We start from the raw sequence: 17,146 nt of genomic DNA on the forward strand, positions 1-17,146 counted from the left end.
CCTGGTGAACAGTAATGAACTGAGCCTGTGCATCTATTTGAGGGAAAGCGAGGAGAGAGAGAGTAGAGTGGGGGCCTGGATGGTGGCGGCGGGGAGACTGAGTGAGGGCTTTTCTAGAAGCACTGATGCAGTACAAGCTGTGCAGGATGCAGGCAGACAGGGAGTAGAGGGGGGATGCAGAGCGAGGGGAAGTAGTTTCATTACTCCCCTCTAACCATTCTCCAACCTACTCTATTTTACTTGTTTTTTTCTCATCAGAATATCTACAGCGATGAACAAGTTGTCATGACATCATGTCCTAAACCTTTTTACTCATTAAATCTTTAACAATTCACTTTTATTCTCCCTCTGGTTTCTTCCACTTTATTTCTCTCCTCTTGTTCTTACTTATAGAGTAGCTAATTTTCTATCCCCCTTCCCTTTACCCCGTTTTTTAAAAGCAGAGGGGAATGTGTTAACAGGGGAAGTGGATGGAGGGAGGAGGAGAAAGGAGAGATAGAGAGAGAATGTGGCTAAGAGCGGGGCACAGCGCCTGCTGTCTTCATCCCTGCACCGCAAGCGGCATTCTCCCTCTGCCAGTGATGAGGACTCTTAAAGAGGACAAAGAAGGAAGAAAGAAGGCCTGAACAAAGAATAGTGAAAAAGCTCTCTGAGGAATGAGGATACCAGGATTTTTCTGCATTGATTTGAGTCCCACTGCTTCTCTCAGACATGTTTCATTTGCCTGCTCTTTTCTTCCATGTCAATCCACTACTTTTCTGTGCTGGGAGAAGATATCAAAGTTAATGTCAATGCCGGCAGTTACAATGTAACAGATGAAACAAAATGTACAAAAAAAAACTTCCAACCCAGAGGTTGATAAACAATGAATCTTTGGGAAGATTCAGCAGCCATCCGCCACCTGCAAAGATCAACTGGAGTGCCAGGGTTGAAAGGAAAGGGACTCACACAATAGATGCCCCCCTACAACCCTCTCTTTTATCCTCACCATCCAACACACATGGGCACACTGCCAACTCGGAATCTTAAGAACTCTCATTCAAAGAACCCCCCTTAAGAAGGGGATTTGTTAAAAGCCAGGACCCATTCTCTCTCCCAGTCCTTGTATTTGTCCCCTTTAATATCCCCATGAGACGAGCGATTTTTGCTTGATTATTCTCCGACACTGCAACTGGGATTTCTAAAATTGCCACTCCAGCAGCGTTTTGTCAGATTTATGAATTTGTAAGTATTGTCAGCAATTGATCCTGCAAAGCTCTCCCTCTTTCAGTTTTCATTCTGCTTTACTCCCTCTACCACTTTCTCCTCCAGCTCACACATTAACTCCTCCCCCCACTACCCATTGTTTCTCTATACAGTATCAGTGAAGGGATGCCATTCTCGCTCCAGCGTGGACACAGCCAGAGGAGGAGGAAATGGAGGTAAGTGAGAGATTTATTACATAGAATAAATCTGTCCATCAGTAAACTGTAGGCTATGCCATTATTTTGTATTTTAACTGTACGTATAAACTAATTCTACATTCATTGGTAATTGTTTTCTGAATGAAATGCAGTTTCAAACAAGAGGATCTTACAGTTATTCTGCTGCTTACAAAATGCAGTGTTTGCCTGTGATAGTGACTGTGTAGGCTGACAGTAGTAGGTGCATGTGTATTGAATGAATAGTGGGTTGTAATGTGACTGGCTGGACATTTGGGTGCTGTCCTTTATTCCTGTGTAATGGGGGAAACAAGTAAATACCTCTGTGAGATGGTTTCGGTTTAAATCACAGAGTTTAAAACGCAACTGCAAATGGTGGAATGTATCATATCCTGAATTGTAATAGTGAAGGGCCCCATTAAATGCAACCCAGAACCTCTGCACTTAGAATGTCACTTTTTCTATGTTCTATTTTGTTTAGTCCATTACTCTATAGACAGATACACACCTGGTATGTGATTACAAGCACACAGACATACACATCTGGTGTGTGAGACAGTGTGACAATTACTCCAATTGGCTCCCAGTAGAGATTAAACGTTGTAGGATGTTTGGGATTAGTGCTAATCCTCCTCCCTGAGATTCACCTTATCTTCTGGCCAGTGTCTGACACACACAGCAAAACAGAGCAGAGGCCTTGCTAATTTATGCCAGGACATGCATCAGTAGGCTCCCTGGAGTTAAGGGATCTGGAGGACGGAGGGGGCCAGAGGGGCCTGTCAACTCAGGGTTTGAATTGGGTGTCTGGGGAAAGCAGACATTAGGGGTGTGAGAGCTCACTGACTTCCAATAAAGTGAGCAGGGAATATTCTCACCAATAATAGCCATCTAATGTCTGCGGGCCAAATTAAATGTTCACCCAGGCTGGCTAGGAGACTATTAGAACAGAATGATAATGAGATGGGACAATGAGACAATGGCAGGCAAGATGGTAAGCTACTTGGCCAGAAGAACATTGTTATAGAATGTTAGGTGCTGTAGGGCCTTCATATCTAAATAATTAAATCCAGGAACATATGACAAGGAAAATCAAGCTCTGAATGTACTGTAGCCTTAGCTCTGTTGCATATTGGCCTGTACTCTGTACACTTCCTGTCTTAAGAGGGCCTGGCTGTTTTGCAACTATAATACAGCCATATACAACCCCCATATGGTTAAAGAACAAAACCGCTTGGCAGTCTATAATTGTCATAACTTTTTTGTGTTTTGTCTGAATAACTTGAGACTGGCTAACACATAAGCCCTGCTCTGCAGTGGACAGTCACAGCCCTACAGGAAGCTTTGAGTTCAGAGAAGAAGAAAAAAAACTGTTTGCCTCAATGGGTCTTTTGTTATTTGAGTTGGAGACACAGCAAGCACCAGAAACCCTGAACACTGACTGACAAATACCTGGCCTCCCTGTGCCTCAAATGCCACTCGAATCAATGTCAACAAATAATGCCTCTGTCCTCCTCAGTTGCCCATTTTCTTCTCTGAGCTAGACTAGATCATCCAGGATTTTTATGTTTTTCCTCAGCAGAGATGGCCAGCTTGATTAACCCCCAAAAAAGTGTACGGGGGAAAGTTTCTGACTGGTACAGACCAATAGAAACATGGGGAGAAGGGGAGAGTTAACAGTGATTTACGTATGCGTTTCAGTCAGAAGAGCTGCACAGAAGACATCGCACTAATGGTAAGTATAGTTGGCCCCTTTGTTAAATAATGTGTTCGGATGTCTATCTCTATGTATTTTGGGTGTGCGGTATAGGGAATTGGTTTGTAAATGGAGAAAAATCCTTTCTATTGCATTGTTTTTTTTATTATTTTGGGTGCAAATATTTTCTCGTTGAATGGGGATATTGTTGTATTGGACCTATCCTGGAAGACCCAGTTAGGCTACCAGCTTTGATTGAACAGGGCCAAGAGTCTCTGAAAATAGCATACAGTGCCTTACATACAGTGCACATTTTGTTTTGTTACAAGGTGTGATTAAAAAGGATTTCATTGTAATTTTTTTATCAATAATATACACAAAATACTCTGTAATGTCAGTGGAAGACAAATTATAACATTTGCAAAAGATATAAAAAAATTGTAATATATCTTGATTATATAAGTATTCAACCCCCTGAGTCAATACAAACTAAAATCACCTATGGCAGCGATTACAGCTGTGCGTCTTTCTGGGTAAGTATCAAAGAGCTTTGCACACCTGGAGTGTACAATATTTGCACATTCTTTTTTAAATTCTTCAAGCTCTGTCAAGTTGGTTGTTGATCATTGCTAAACAGCCATTTCCAATTCTTGCCATCTAAGTAGGCGACTCAGGAACATTCAATGTCATCTTGGTAAGCAACTCCTGTGTATATTTGGTCTTGTATTTTAGGTTATTGTCCTGCTGAAAGGTGAATTAGCTCTATTGCGTTTATTTTTATCCCAAAAATCTCCCTAGACTTTGCTGATGACAAGCATACCCATAACATGATGCAGCATGATGCATGCTCAAAAATATGAAGAGTGGTACTCAGTGATATGTTGTATTGGATTTGCCCCAAACATAATGCTTTGTATTCAGAACATAAAGTTAATTTATTTGCCGCATTTTTTGCAGTTTGACTTTAGTGTCTTATTGTAAACAGGATGCATGTTTTGGAATATTTTTATTCTGTACAGGCTTCCTACTTTTCACTCTGTCATTTAGGTTAGTTTTGTGGAGTAACTACAATGTTGTTGATCCATCCTCAGTTTTCTCCTATCACAGCCATTAAACTCCGCAACTGTTTTAAAGTCACCATTGGTGAATCCCTGAGCGGTTTCCTTCCTCTATAGCAACTGAGGTAAGAAGGACACCTGTATCTTTGTAGTGACTGGGTGTATCGATACACCATCCAAGTGTACTTACTAACCACCATGCTCAAAGGGATATTGAATGTCTGCTTTTTTACTTTATTTACCCATCTACCAATAGGTGTTCTTAATTGCGAGGCATTGGAAAACCTCACCTGGTCTTTGTGGTTGAATCTGGGTTTGAAATTCACTGCTCGACTGGGGGACCTTACAGATAATTGTATGTGTGGAGTACATGAGGTAGTAATTAAAAATCATGTTAAACACTATTATTGCACACAGAGTGAGTCCATGCAACTTATTATTTGACTTATTAAGACCATTTTTACTCATGAACTTATTTAGGCTTGCCATAACAAAGGGGTTGAATACTTATTGACTCATGACATTTCAGCTTTTCCTTTTTTTATTAATTTGTAAAATTGTCTGAAAACATTATGGAATATTGTGTGTAGGCCAATGACACAAAATCTCAATTTAATCCATGTTAAATTCAGTCTGTAACAACAAAATGCGGAAAAAGTCAAGGGGTGTGAATACTTTCTGAAGGCACTAACTTAAAGGGGCAGAATTATGTTCATGCAACTAAAGCTTATCGTCCTGTTCCCAATCCCAAATACTGCCTCTATCTGTTTGCACAAAGATTTAGTTAATTGCCCAAATCTGCTTAGTTCTCTGTGTCTCAGTCATGAATGAATCAATGCTGAGGTCATTTTCTAATCCTTTGTCAGTGGTTCCAAAAGTCAGGAAGAGGCCTGCCACTGAACAGAAAGGACTGTTTACGTAAACCTTCTTGTATTCACTGCTTCCCTTTAAACCACAAACCCCCTTTTGATTAACGTTGTACCTTTTCCCTTCAGACATTGACTGAAAGCAGTGGGTTTTTTTCATCAAAGATGTAATTACCCTTGGGAATTAAATGTTTTGGAGATAGGAGGATATTTTAGACTAAAGCATTAAACAGGGATCACTCCGTCAAAAACACAATTCTCATTTGTTCACTGAGGGATCAGTTGAAAAAGAAAAGCATAATAAGACACTATCATTTAATTCCTCCGAGGCCCCAGTTGAATACTACCAGTTCAGTTCCTTTGGTTAATTATTCATGGGGATGTGAGTTTTAAATCCTGAGCACTGCCTCCCTGCAACCTGCCCTGATTATTCCTCTGTTTTAGCTTCTGATATCAAAATCATAAGTGCCACACGGCATTGAACATATTGCTGCATATCATTTGGGAAGCTAATAAACAAAATAAGCACATTGGGACTATTTAGTAGTTTGATGTTTTCTATGATCCTTTAGCCACGCCTGTGTTCTATGGCTTTCTATTCCTATGTGATTTCTCTCTGGTATGTCATGTAGGGTTTAAAGCCATTGGGTACAGAGTGGAAATGCAACAAGGGTACTGACTGTATCCTAAACATAGACCATGATGAAGGAATATCACTTTTCCCCGATCACTTGCAGATATTCATAGCCCCGTTTATTATTGTACTTTATTTATATCACAAAATAGTGTCTCAAAATCAACAGGCTCATCATCAATTAACTGAAAAGTGTAAATGTTTTGTCTGAAAATGAAACTAATCAGCTGTCCATCATTTAGGAACATACAGTGCTGTGAAAAAGTATTTGCCCCCTTCCTGATGTCTTATGTTTTTGCACATTTGTCACACTTTTAGTATTCGAACACAGCTATAGATTGCCACCTGTGCTAGTTATTTATCTAGCGTGCAGGGTTGGCTAGGTTACTTTCTAAATGTAATCCTTTACTAGTTACCTGTCAAATTTTCAGCAGTAACGTTTGGATCACTCAAACTCAGTAACGCAATCTGATTACTTTCAGTTACTTTTTGATTACTTTCCTGTTAAGTGGTTGCCATGAATTTCATATTAACTTACAAGCAGCCCGATGGCAAGTAAAATTCTGTATTTCATATTACAGTATAGTTCCTGTAATATAAATATGGTATCAAAGCAAGTACTGTGTAATGAGAAACAGTAGACCTACAGTACTGTGTTATACTGTAAAAAGTAAATGCTACCATAATCGGCATGAATTAATGACATTTATTGAGGAGAGGGTTTTGTATTTTACTGTAATTACAAGGGATTGGTGGAAGCAGGTTGGCTGCTTGGTAAAGTGTTTATAAATTACAGCATATTAATAAATATTTGGTGTTTTTATATCACTTGCACTTATAGAGGTCTCAACAAAGGCTTCCAAACTGGCAGCGACTACAGGGCAAAACAGACCAAAAGGACATGGCAAAATACTCAACCATTTAAGGTTTAAGACTTTCTGCCACTCCAATCTTTCCCCTAAACATTTTTAATTGATGGGGCACTATAACCACATAGGAGTTAAATTGGTACAGCATTCTCACTCACAGGTGCAACAAATGTAGCCTCTTACAACGCACACCTCAATATGTTAATGAGACAGAGACAACAATACCATGCACCCACTAGTGGGTACTAGAGGTCGACCGATTATGATTTTTCAATGCCGATACCGATTATTGGAGGACAAAAAAAGCCGATACCGATTAATCGGCCGATTTATTTAAAAAAAAAATATATATATATATATATATACACTGCTCAAAAAAATAAAGGGAACACTAAAATAACACATCCTAGATCTGAATGAATGAAATATTCTTATTAAATACTTTTTTCTTTACATAGTTGAATGTGCTGACAACAAAATCACACAAAAATTATCAATGGAAATCAAATTTATCAACCCATGGAGGTCTGGATTTGGAGTCACACTCAAAATTAAAGTGGAAAACCACACTACAGGCTGATCCAACTTTGATGTAATGTCCTTAAAACAAGTCAAAATGAGGCTCAGTAGTGTGTGTGGCCTCCACGTGCCTGTATGACCTCCCTACAACGCCTGGGCATGCTCCTAATGAGGTGGCGGATGGTCTCCTGAGGGATCTCCTCCCAGACCTTGACTAAAGCATCCGCCAACTCCTGGACAGTCTGTGGTGCAACGTGGCTTTGGTGGATGGAGCGAGACATGATGTCCCAGATGTGCTCAATTGGATTCAGGTCTGGGGAACGGGCGGGCCAGTCCATAGCATCAATGCCTTCCTCTTGCAGGAACTGCTGACACACTCCAGCCACATGAGGTCTAGCATTGTCTTGCATTAGGAGGAACCCAGGGCCAACCGCACCAGCATATGGTCTCACAAGGGGTCTGAGGATCTCGGTACCTAATGGCAGTCAGGCTACCTCTGGCGAGCACATGGAGGGCTGTGCGGCCCCCCCAAAAAATGCCACCCCACACCATGACTGACCCACCGCCAAACCGGTCATGCTGGAGGATGTTGCAGGCAGCAGAACGTTCTCCACGGCGTCTCCAGACTCTGTCACGTCTGTCACGTACTCAGTGTGAACCTGCTTTCATCTGTGAAGAGCACAGGGCGCCAGTGGCGAATTTGCCAATCTTGGTGTTCTCTGGCAAATGCCAAACGTCCTGCACGGTGTTGGGCTGTAAGCACAACCCCCACCTGTGGACGTCGGGCCCTCACACCACCCTCATGGAGTCTGTTTCTGACCGTTTGAGCAGACACATGCACATTTGTGGCCTGCTGGAGGTCATTTTTCAGGGCTCTGGCAGTGCTCCTCCTGATCCTCCTTGCACAAAGGCGGAGGTAGCGGTCCTGCTGCTGGGTTGTTGCCCTCCTACGGCCTCCTCCACGTCTCCTGATGTACTGGCCTGTCTCCTGGTAGCGCCTCCATGCTCTGGACACTACGCTGACAGACACAGCAAACCTTCTTGCCACAGCTCGCATTGATGTGCCATCCTGGATGAGCTGCACTACCTGAGCCACTTGTGTGGGTTGTAGACTCCGTCTCATGCTACCACTAGAGTGAAAGCACCGCCAGAATTCAAAAGTGACCAAAACATCAGCCAGGAAGCATAGGAACTGAGAAGTGGTCTGTGGTCACCACCTGCAGAACCACTCCTTTATTGGGGGTGTCTTGCTAATTGCCAATAATTTCCACCTGTTGTCTATTCCATTTGCACAACAGCATGTGAAATTTATTGTCAATCAGTGTTGCTTCCTAAGTGGACAGTTTGATTTCACAGAAGCATGATTGACTTGAAGTTACACTGTGTTGTTTAAGTGTTCCCTTTATTTTTTTGAGCAGTGTATATATATATATCATACACACATTTTTGTAATAATGACAATTGCAACAATACTGAATGAACAATGAACACTTTTATTTTAACTTAATATAATACAAAAATACACACACAGCTCTGAAGTGACAATGATACTGAAGAGTCTGCTTAGGAGACAAATACTCTCAACTGTTTGAATAAAAATAGAGTTTAAGTTACCTGTGATGAATGTTGAAAACAAAAACTTTAATTTCTATATGCAGGAAATCCTATTTTAATAATGGGCATGGTAAGAATTGACAACCAAAGTGCGAGTCATAATTCCCATGACACCTAGCAAAATCTGAAAAGCGGTTCCTTCATTTATTCCATAGGATATTTTTAGATTCATTTAAAATAAGGTCTGTGTTTCGTGTAGGCTTACATCACCGTGCCAATTTTATAACTGTGTAGATATCCATAGGACAAGGTAACTCTGATCAATATTGGCTAAATATAAGCGAAGATAAAAAAAAATGTGTAGAGTGGATTTATGAAAATATGTTGACAAACGTTACCTTATCCTAGTGAGATTTACACGGGTATCAAAACGTCGAGGCGGTTTAAGCCTGCACGAAACACAGACCTTATTTGAAGTAGGTCAAGACATTCTCTATGGAAGACATGAACGGTAAAATAATGAAGGAACCCCTTTCAAATTCAGCCGCAAGTTATTACAGGAATTATAACGCGTCGACTATTTCTCTCTAAACCATATACCTTTGACTAATCAGGAAACTATCACCTCGAAAACAAAACGTTTATTCCGTTCCGTATTTTATCTAACGGGTGGCATCCATGAGTCTAAATATTCCTGTTACATTGCACAACCTTCAATGTTGTCATAATTACGTAAAGTTCTGGCAAATTAGTTCGCAAAGAGCCAGGCGGCCCAAACTGTTGCATATACCCTGACTCTGCGTGCAATGAACGCAAGAGAAATGACACAATTTCACCTGGTTAATATTGCCTGCTAACCTGGATTTCTTTTAGCTAAATATGCAGGTTTAAAAATATATACTTGTGTATTGATTTTAAGAAAGGCATTGATGTTTATGGTTAAGTACACATTGGAGCAATGACAGTCATTGATTGATTGTTTTTTATAAGATAAGTTTAATGCTAGCTAGCAACTTACCTTAGCTTACTGCATTCGCTAACAGGCAGGCTCCTCGTGGAGTGCATTGTAATCAATGCAAGATTGGATCCCCCGAGCTGACAAGGTTAAAATTCTGTCGTTCTGCCGTTCCTAGGCCGTAATTGAAAATAAGAATGTGTTCTTAACTGACTTGCCTAGTTAAATAAAGATTAAATAAAGGTGTCAAAAAAAAATATATATATAAAAAAAATCAGTGCCCAAAAATACTGATTTCCGATTGTTATGAAAACTTGAAATCGCCCCGATTAATCGGCCATTCCGATTAATCGGTCGACCTCTAGTGGGTACGGTACTGTATTCTGTGGGATGGAATTACAGCACCATTTGAAATGCAGCATTTTTCCCACAAAGCACAATTTACAGTATGCTACAGTTAAACTTTTCCGATTTAATTTATATATTCTTTTTTACTGTTGATAATACCTAAAATTACCGTGTAAATTACTGTTTTCCGTTAGTGAGGCATTAGAAGAACACAAAAAGGATCCAAGAAACACTTGTGCCTTTTTTCAATGCTGAATTGAATGCCATTGAGAAAACAAAGGTGTCATGATTTATTTAATTTTGTTGCAAACATCCTTTCTTAATTTAGATGTAATCCAATAATTAATCATTTCGTTTTTAAATTTTTATTCTATAATCTGATTATAATATATTTGCTAGCAACGTAATTTTTTGGGGTAATCAGATTACATGTAACTGATTACATGTAGTCAGTCACTCCCCAGCCCTGCTAGTGTGCCAAAGAACACCTGCGTGTAAGCTAACTGGGCTGGAAGTGTAGTTCATCAACTGGAGGCACACACAGTGTATGGATCTGTGCGAAACTGCTACAGTATCTTTAATTATTTGAAAGATTATTTCTCGCTGACATGAATGATAAAGGGCATATCAGCATATGTTTCGAAAACCGTTTTAGAAAGCGATGATTATTGACGTTTCTAAACGTTAAAACCCAGGGTCAGAATTGTAGTTTACACTGAGCCAAATGTGGGCGACTGTAATGGCTGAATCCCCTAGTGTTTGACAGCTACAGAGTCATTTGCTCACCAAAGTATGTTCAAATGGTTTAAGCTTAGCTACTACTATACTTTACTGTACTATACTAAAATGTTGTATGTAGTGTTTAAATAATGATTTCATTGTGTATGGGGCAGATCTTCTGGTAAATTAACTTAAACATTATTGATACTGTCCTGGGGTGACTGCCTAAAGTGAAGGGAGCACACAGGGTGGCATGCAGCTGTTGTAGCCCCATATCAACTGATACCCTGAACTCTGCAAGGTCAACCCTGAACTCTGCAAGGTCAGCTATATAGTTGGCCTAGCTGACTGGACTGCAGGGAGGGGCCCATGGAGGGGGTGAGGTGCTGTCTTCCAGAACTGGGTTGCCAATGCCATGCCATCATTCAGTGTGGTTTCAGACTTTGCTCTAGCTTAATGTTTTACTGCACTACCCACTGACTAGACGGTTGTATTTCTATATTTACATTTGAGAATGTATTGCAGAGAAGGATTGCCCACAGGCACATTAGAGTCATGCTGATCTCTTCTTCCCACACCTGTTTATATACACTCACTGATCAGTTTTAGGTAGCCCACACAACTAGTACCTGGTCAGACCTCCCTTTGCCTGCAGAACAGCCTGAATTCTTCAGGGCATTTTACAAGGTGTCGGGAAACGTTCCACAGGGATGTTGGTCCATGCTGACACGATGCCTCACGCAGTTGCTGCAGATTGGACGGCGGTACATTCATGCTGTGAACAGCCCATTCTATCTCATCCCAAAGATGCTCTATTGGGTTGAGGTCTGGGGACTGACCAGGCCACTCAAGTAAACTGAACTCGCTGTCATGTTCCAGGCCATGGTTTTCCACTTCTCAATTGTCCAGTGTTGGGTGATCGCGTGCCAATTGGAGTTACTGCTTCTTGTTTTTAGCTGATCGGAGTGAAAGCCGGTGTGGTCGTCAGCTGCAATAGCCCATCCGTGACAAGGATCAACGAGTTGTGTGTTCCGAGGTGCCATTCTACACACCACTGTTGTACTATGCCGTTATTTGTCCGTTAGCTTGCACGATTCGTGCCATTCTCCTTCAATCTCTCTCATCAACGAGCTGTTTTCGCTCACAGGACTGCCGCTGACTGGATGTGTTTTGTTTGTGGCACCATTCTCGGTAGCCCTAGACACTGTCGTGCGTGAAAAGCCCAGGAGGGCGGCTATTTCTGAAATACTGGATCTGGTGCGCCTGGCACCGACGATGATACCACTCAGTCGCTTAGGTCACTCGTTTTGCCCATCCTAACGTTTAATTGAACAGTAACGGAATTCCTCGATGCCCGTCTGCCTACTTTATATAGCAACGGCCACGTGACTCACTGTAGGAGCGATCAATTTTTGTCAACGGGGTGGTGTACCTAATATACTGTGAGTGTATATGGGCTCTATTCTGCTCAAACACATGCTTGATGCTTTCAAAGGCTGGACCTGATTTGTCTTTTTTTGCAACTTACAATACGTCAGCTAGCCTGTCAATGAATGTATATGAACACTGAATTATTTCCTGAATAAGGGCTAGCACCAAGCCTTATGTATAAGTCGGATTGTAGACAAAACAGAGTGTCTTCTATAGGAGGTGGAATTTGAAATGCTGTAAAACCAGCACTTTGTGCAACTTGTTCTTATATTGATTATTCATGTTTTGCTGTAGCAGCTAGCTTATTATCTTGATGTTTTGATCAGTATTCAATTGTCCTTATTTTCAGTACAGTAGTCATGATTGTGTCTAGCATTATAATCAACATGACTGTTTCCCTTTTCAGTTAGTCCTGCTCAGTGGTCTGAAATACATTTTTAAAAGATACTTCTCAGTTATGGTAAAAGTTGTGTCATGGGATTTCCGTGAGTTTCATCATACCTGGTCATTTCCTGTCCCCACAGGAAGAATAAAATAAGGAAGATCCAGAGATGACTGACCCCTGTTGATTTACGGAAGATGAACTCAAGGCCACACTGCTCAAATATGGAGTCAAAGCTGGAGCCATTGTAGGTGAGACTACTAAATACTACACATTAAAGCGGCAATCAGCAGTTGAAACAAAAAATCTAAAAAGCTGAGTGATGGGGCTGGAGAAATGTTATCACTCTCAAATTCATAGACCGAGTTATGGATGCAAGGACTGACCATCCATAGTTTTAACCATGTGTTGATGCTATGCAATGTTTGTTTACATTTGCTTTGTTTACAAACATTGGAGTAAAACAAGCTTATTTTGGGTTCTGATGGGGTACGACAGTTTAACTAAAGTCATGAGGAATTTATAAGTTACATTCTTCAAGAATCAATGGGTATATATCATTAATTTATAAGTCCAAAAATGGATGTAGCTACTGATAATTGCCCCTTTTAATCTATGTATTTGATCTGTCTGTAATTGCTAATACAACCTATCCATATGGTACTTTGTACAATGTCTTTAGTTTGAAATGGATCTCTGTGTGTGATAAATAGACCTGGTGGTGACTATGAGAGGAAGCTACAAAGGCTACTAGAACCTGCCCAGACAGAACGGTGGCACAGGAGATGCAGACCAGTACTCTGATAGTGAAGAATAATCATTAAGATTTGTTACTGTTACAGACACAGATGTGGATTCTGTATGATAAAATGGATGACAAAACGGTGTCCTCAAACAAGGATGTGTTTACCTCTGATTCTGTTGGTCTTCCTTGTTCTGAAGAGAAGGAATATCAGCATGGTAATGAACAGGTGAGTGCGTTCATACTAGGATCTTATTTTGAGACCCTGATCAAAGAATAGTAAATATCCTATGCAGCCATGTCATTCTCCTCAACTAAGGAAAAAATGTTGCCTGCAGTGCCACCTTGTGACAGTAGCTAGGTATTTCTGTGCCTGGGTTCTAATGCAAACTGTGTCTCAATGTCAAAATAAGTTATATTTTAGGAGTGGTTCTCAGCTCGGTTACTCCTTACTTTTAACTTTTTATTTATGAATTATTCACAAATTCAACATTTAAAATGGGTGATGGAATTATTTCTGGAGTGTGATGCTTTTGTGTAATGGGATAATAATGATGCTACCCTGGCAGCGGGGTTGGAGAGCTCCGGGGCGCTATGAACTCAATCCCAAGAGGAATGCAGGGAATCATGGGAATGTGGCTGAGTCTTCCACAACAGCAGAGGGGGGGCACCCGGGGCATTTGCCCCCATCGCCTGTTACACCTGGGCATGGAGCTGGGCTGAGCAGAACATCCTCTCTGCTAGGACATACCACAGGATCAGTGGTAACCCTTTTAGAAAAACTCATTAACTCTTCAATGGGAATGGGATCTCTGCTCTTCTCCTTGCAATTTTTTTCATCTTGAAACGGCACATTATGCACTCTTCTCACACTCCAAAGCTGGTGAATATTTAGGGTTTTAAGGGACAACTTAAGGGATCAAGCAAGCTGTTGGAGCATATTTTTGGATGTCCTGTTATTGGGCTGTGGCTCTGAACAACTTGTAACTTTTAACCCATGCAGGTGCAGCCTCCGTCTGTATCTCTGGGAGGCGGTCGTGATGATTCCTCCTATTCCTCTTCTCAGAGCTTCAGCATTACTGAGATGGTAGAGGGAAGTTTGTTTTGATCTGTCAAGATTAGATTAAAACCAATCACATCAACCTAAATATCTAATCCCCACTAAAGTGATGACCAATGAGTGATATGCTGTATTTACGTTTTCCTCTGGAATCACAGATTGAGAGTCAAAGCCCTCTCTCCAGTAGTAGAACACAGAAGGACAATGGGAGTAATATTCTGGGACCTTGGCCAAGGCCTCACCGGGTCAGTAGTACTCACAAACATTTCAGTAATCTTATCTGTGACAAGCTGTTGTTGGTGGTTACAGGGTGGATGTTGTTAGGTTCTAAATAAACAAGAGTAAAAACTCACGGACAACTATGAAAAGCTCAAACCAAGTTTTCCCCCAATGGGTCAGACAGCTGAACAGACAAAGACATATTCACACAAGCACTGGTATTTAAACCTTCCCCCTATACTGAGTCTCCTCCTTATACATATGGACAGCCAATACATCTCTGTTGCTAGACAGGACTTTAGTGATTCCTGTTCTTTCTCACTTCATCTGATCTGACCTTGGCCCAAATTCCTCACTCCTCCCCAACTCATGGCTGTCCTGTTGACTTGTACCAGATTGTGGCCTTTCTCCTTTCCATAGGATACCTGATGTCTAACAGTAACATGTTCTGACAATGTAAACGTTCTGCATTTCCCCTCTCTCTCCCTCAGTAACATAAACAAGGATATTTCATATTTCAACTTTAGAATTCAGAATCCATCAATGTGATTCACTGGGCTGTGGTTAACAGAGTGAGTAGAGGGAATGTGGAATATACTTTGAATTTGTTTTTTTTTCTCACTTTTAGCAGGACATGGGGATGGTGGACAAGTATACCATGACTAACCGATCACCTTGTGTCACCCCAAAGACCTCCTTTTTCAAACAGCATATCAAGGCACTTACATTAGCTTGTTTAGTTGTCTTTCAGATTCATTCCCATCTTTTCACTCTTTCAACAGTTCATACACTAGAGCTATGGTTTATATGCAGGTCTACACTGTATACTTTATTATCCTGTTAATGGTTTTACCATCACTGTGACTTTGATTGGGTTGTTCATGTATATAACCAAGCTAGTGCATTAATCAAAGTGTTCATTCATACCTAAAATAATGTTTTACTAAGAAAAGGTTTGGGGGAAATGTCTTGGTTCACTGTACTTTTACTTCAGGACTTTGAACCTTTTGCACAATAATCCCAAGTGGCTTTATGACTTTCCCCTAACCTTTTATCTCTTTGCCATTCCACCTGATCTGATTTAAGATGGTGAGGGACACTGGTAGTGTGGATGTTTCTCTTTCCTCTCGTCTGTTTGGGTCAGACGGTCTGATTTGTTTCTCTTCTTCAGGAGCCGGTCACAGATGTCCTGATGGAGATGTTCCTAGAGACAGAACCTATACGCACTGGCATTGTGTAAGTCCAGTTTCCATAAAACAACACTACACATACAGAAGCCACGACAATTAGGGAATAGTCACCATTTGTAAGGTAGCCATCTCTCAGGTTAAATAAGGCTATGTCCCAGAGACTTTTTGGTTACTGCTTACTGAGGCTACCATGATTCCATATTCTCATACTATTTGTCTACCTTTTTTATGTGGAAAATTGTACTCTTTCCTCCAGTGCCACCCGTCGGAGGCCTATCAAGGGTGCAGCAGTGCGACCAGTCCAGTTTAAATACCCAGACCTGCCTGCCAGTCCCATGACCCTACAGAGACAGGCATTGGAGCGCCGCCTGGTGCCTCTGTGGGCCCAGATCCTGGTCTTCCTCATCTTGACTTGCCTTCTCTACCTCATCTACTCTGCCATGGAGCACAGCTCGGACCATCCCTTTGTGGCCTTCCTGGACAACCTCAGTATGGGGACGGAGACTGAGGGACTGTCGCTCCAGGATGACCCTTAGGACTCATCTGTACACCCGCTCTAGGGAGGAGTAACTCCGCTGCTCTAGGTCTGTGTACTGATTCTCCACCCTTCTCTTAAAGGGAGACATCCTTTTATGCATGGATTTAATAATGGATAAAACTTAATCCAGCCAATGCTTATACCAATCCTAAACTTTCAAATCCATGATGAGAAGTAGTGCACACTTCGGGAAAAGGAAGGATACTCCACAAATTGGTTTACAGTTGTTGTGAGGAACTTCATTTGGTCACTGTAATTCGCCTTTACACTTTGGATGATGTCACTCTTAACCAAGCAAGGTAGCCATTATAACCTTGTTGGTTGGAAAATGTTCAGGTGAAACTACTGTTCAAATATATACAGTGATTAGGCCTAATTTAGAGAAATAATACCATTTTGAGATTTGTAACTTAAATGGAAGATTTTTTGTATTTAATTAAAAGTATGTATCAATGAGAAATTAATGGAGTTACGGCTACAATTTACACATAGGTTCGGTTGGGGTTATCAAAGTCCAGTCTGTGTTAGAGCTCATCAAAGATGTGGTCAGGGACAGTATTCTCTTGTTTTAAAGGTTTGTAAATGTATTTTTTATTCAGTACAGTTTTTAGGCACTGAAATGTCAAACTAAAAAGCAATATTAAAAAATATATTTTGTGAATACTCATTACCTTTTCGAACTTATCAGTAATTTTTCAGTTTCTATTTTGGGTGTGAAATAGCTACTTTTAACAAAAAATGTCAGGGAATTCAGTGTTTTTTTCAAGAGTTGCTTTTGTGTTGTCTGAGTTATTTTGAATAAAGAGATGATTTGTTTCATTTGGACATCTTCCCAAATGAATAACAAATGCTGTATGACATTTTGATTGAAACTGCATGCATGTGCATATTTAGTTGAACAGTCAGTATGCTGATTATCTGGTGACATATTTCCAGGGTCAGTGCTA

At 40.8% G+C, this 17,146-nt stretch overlaps 1 protein-coding gene across 3 annotated transcripts; it reads left to right on the forward strand.

Annotated features, from left to right (window-relative positions):
- The first annotated feature begins 1,378 nt into the window (after positions 1–1,378).
- Positions 1,379–17,040, forward strand: LOC120061172. Of its 3 annotated transcripts, XM_039010762.1 has the most exons (9): positions 1,379–1,421; positions 3,120–3,153; positions 12,593–12,701; positions 13,293–13,421; positions 13,762–13,956; positions 14,196–14,279; positions 14,411–14,497; positions 15,643–15,707; positions 15,918–17,040. In XM_039010762.1, the coding sequence occupies exons 4-9, from the start codon at positions 13,299–13,301 to the stop codon at positions 16,195–16,197; spliced, it is 834 nt and encodes a 277-aa protein (XP_038866690.1). In that variant the 5' UTR covers positions 1,379–1,421; positions 3,120–3,153; positions 12,593–12,701; positions 13,293–13,298; the 3' UTR covers positions 16,198–17,040. The 3 variants fall into 3 exon arrangements, with proteins under 3 accessions (XP_038866690.1, XP_038866692.1, XP_038866691.1); XM_039010764.1 differs by lacking the exon at positions 13,762–13,956; XM_039010763.1 differs by lacking the exons at positions 15,643–15,707; positions 15,918–17,040 and adding an exon at positions 15,100–15,594.
- Positions 17,041–17,146: the final 106 nt, after the last annotated feature.

Source organism: Salvelinus namaycush, chromosome 16 (genome assembly GCF_016432855.1).
Source record: "Salvelinus namaycush isolate Seneca chromosome 16, SaNama_1.0, whole genome shotgun sequence".
Lineage (NCBI taxonomy): Eukaryota > Metazoa > Chordata > Actinopteri > Salmoniformes > Salmonidae > Salvelinus > Salvelinus namaycush.

Excerpts from the sequence above, each read along its gene's own strand:
- LOC120061172 (XM_039010762.1), top strand. The coding sequence starts at position 13,299 with ATGTGGATTCTGTATGATAAAATGGATGACAAAACGGTGTCCTCAAAC. Across the intron at positions 13,957-14,195 it reads GACATACCACAGGATCAGTG|GTGCAGCCTCCGTCTGTATC; the intron begins GTAACCCTTTTA and ends TAACCCATGCAG. Across the intron at positions 14,280-14,410 it reads GCTTCAGCATTACTGAGATG|ATTGAGAGTCAAAGCCCTCT; the intron begins GTAGAGGGAAGT and ends CTGGAATCACAG.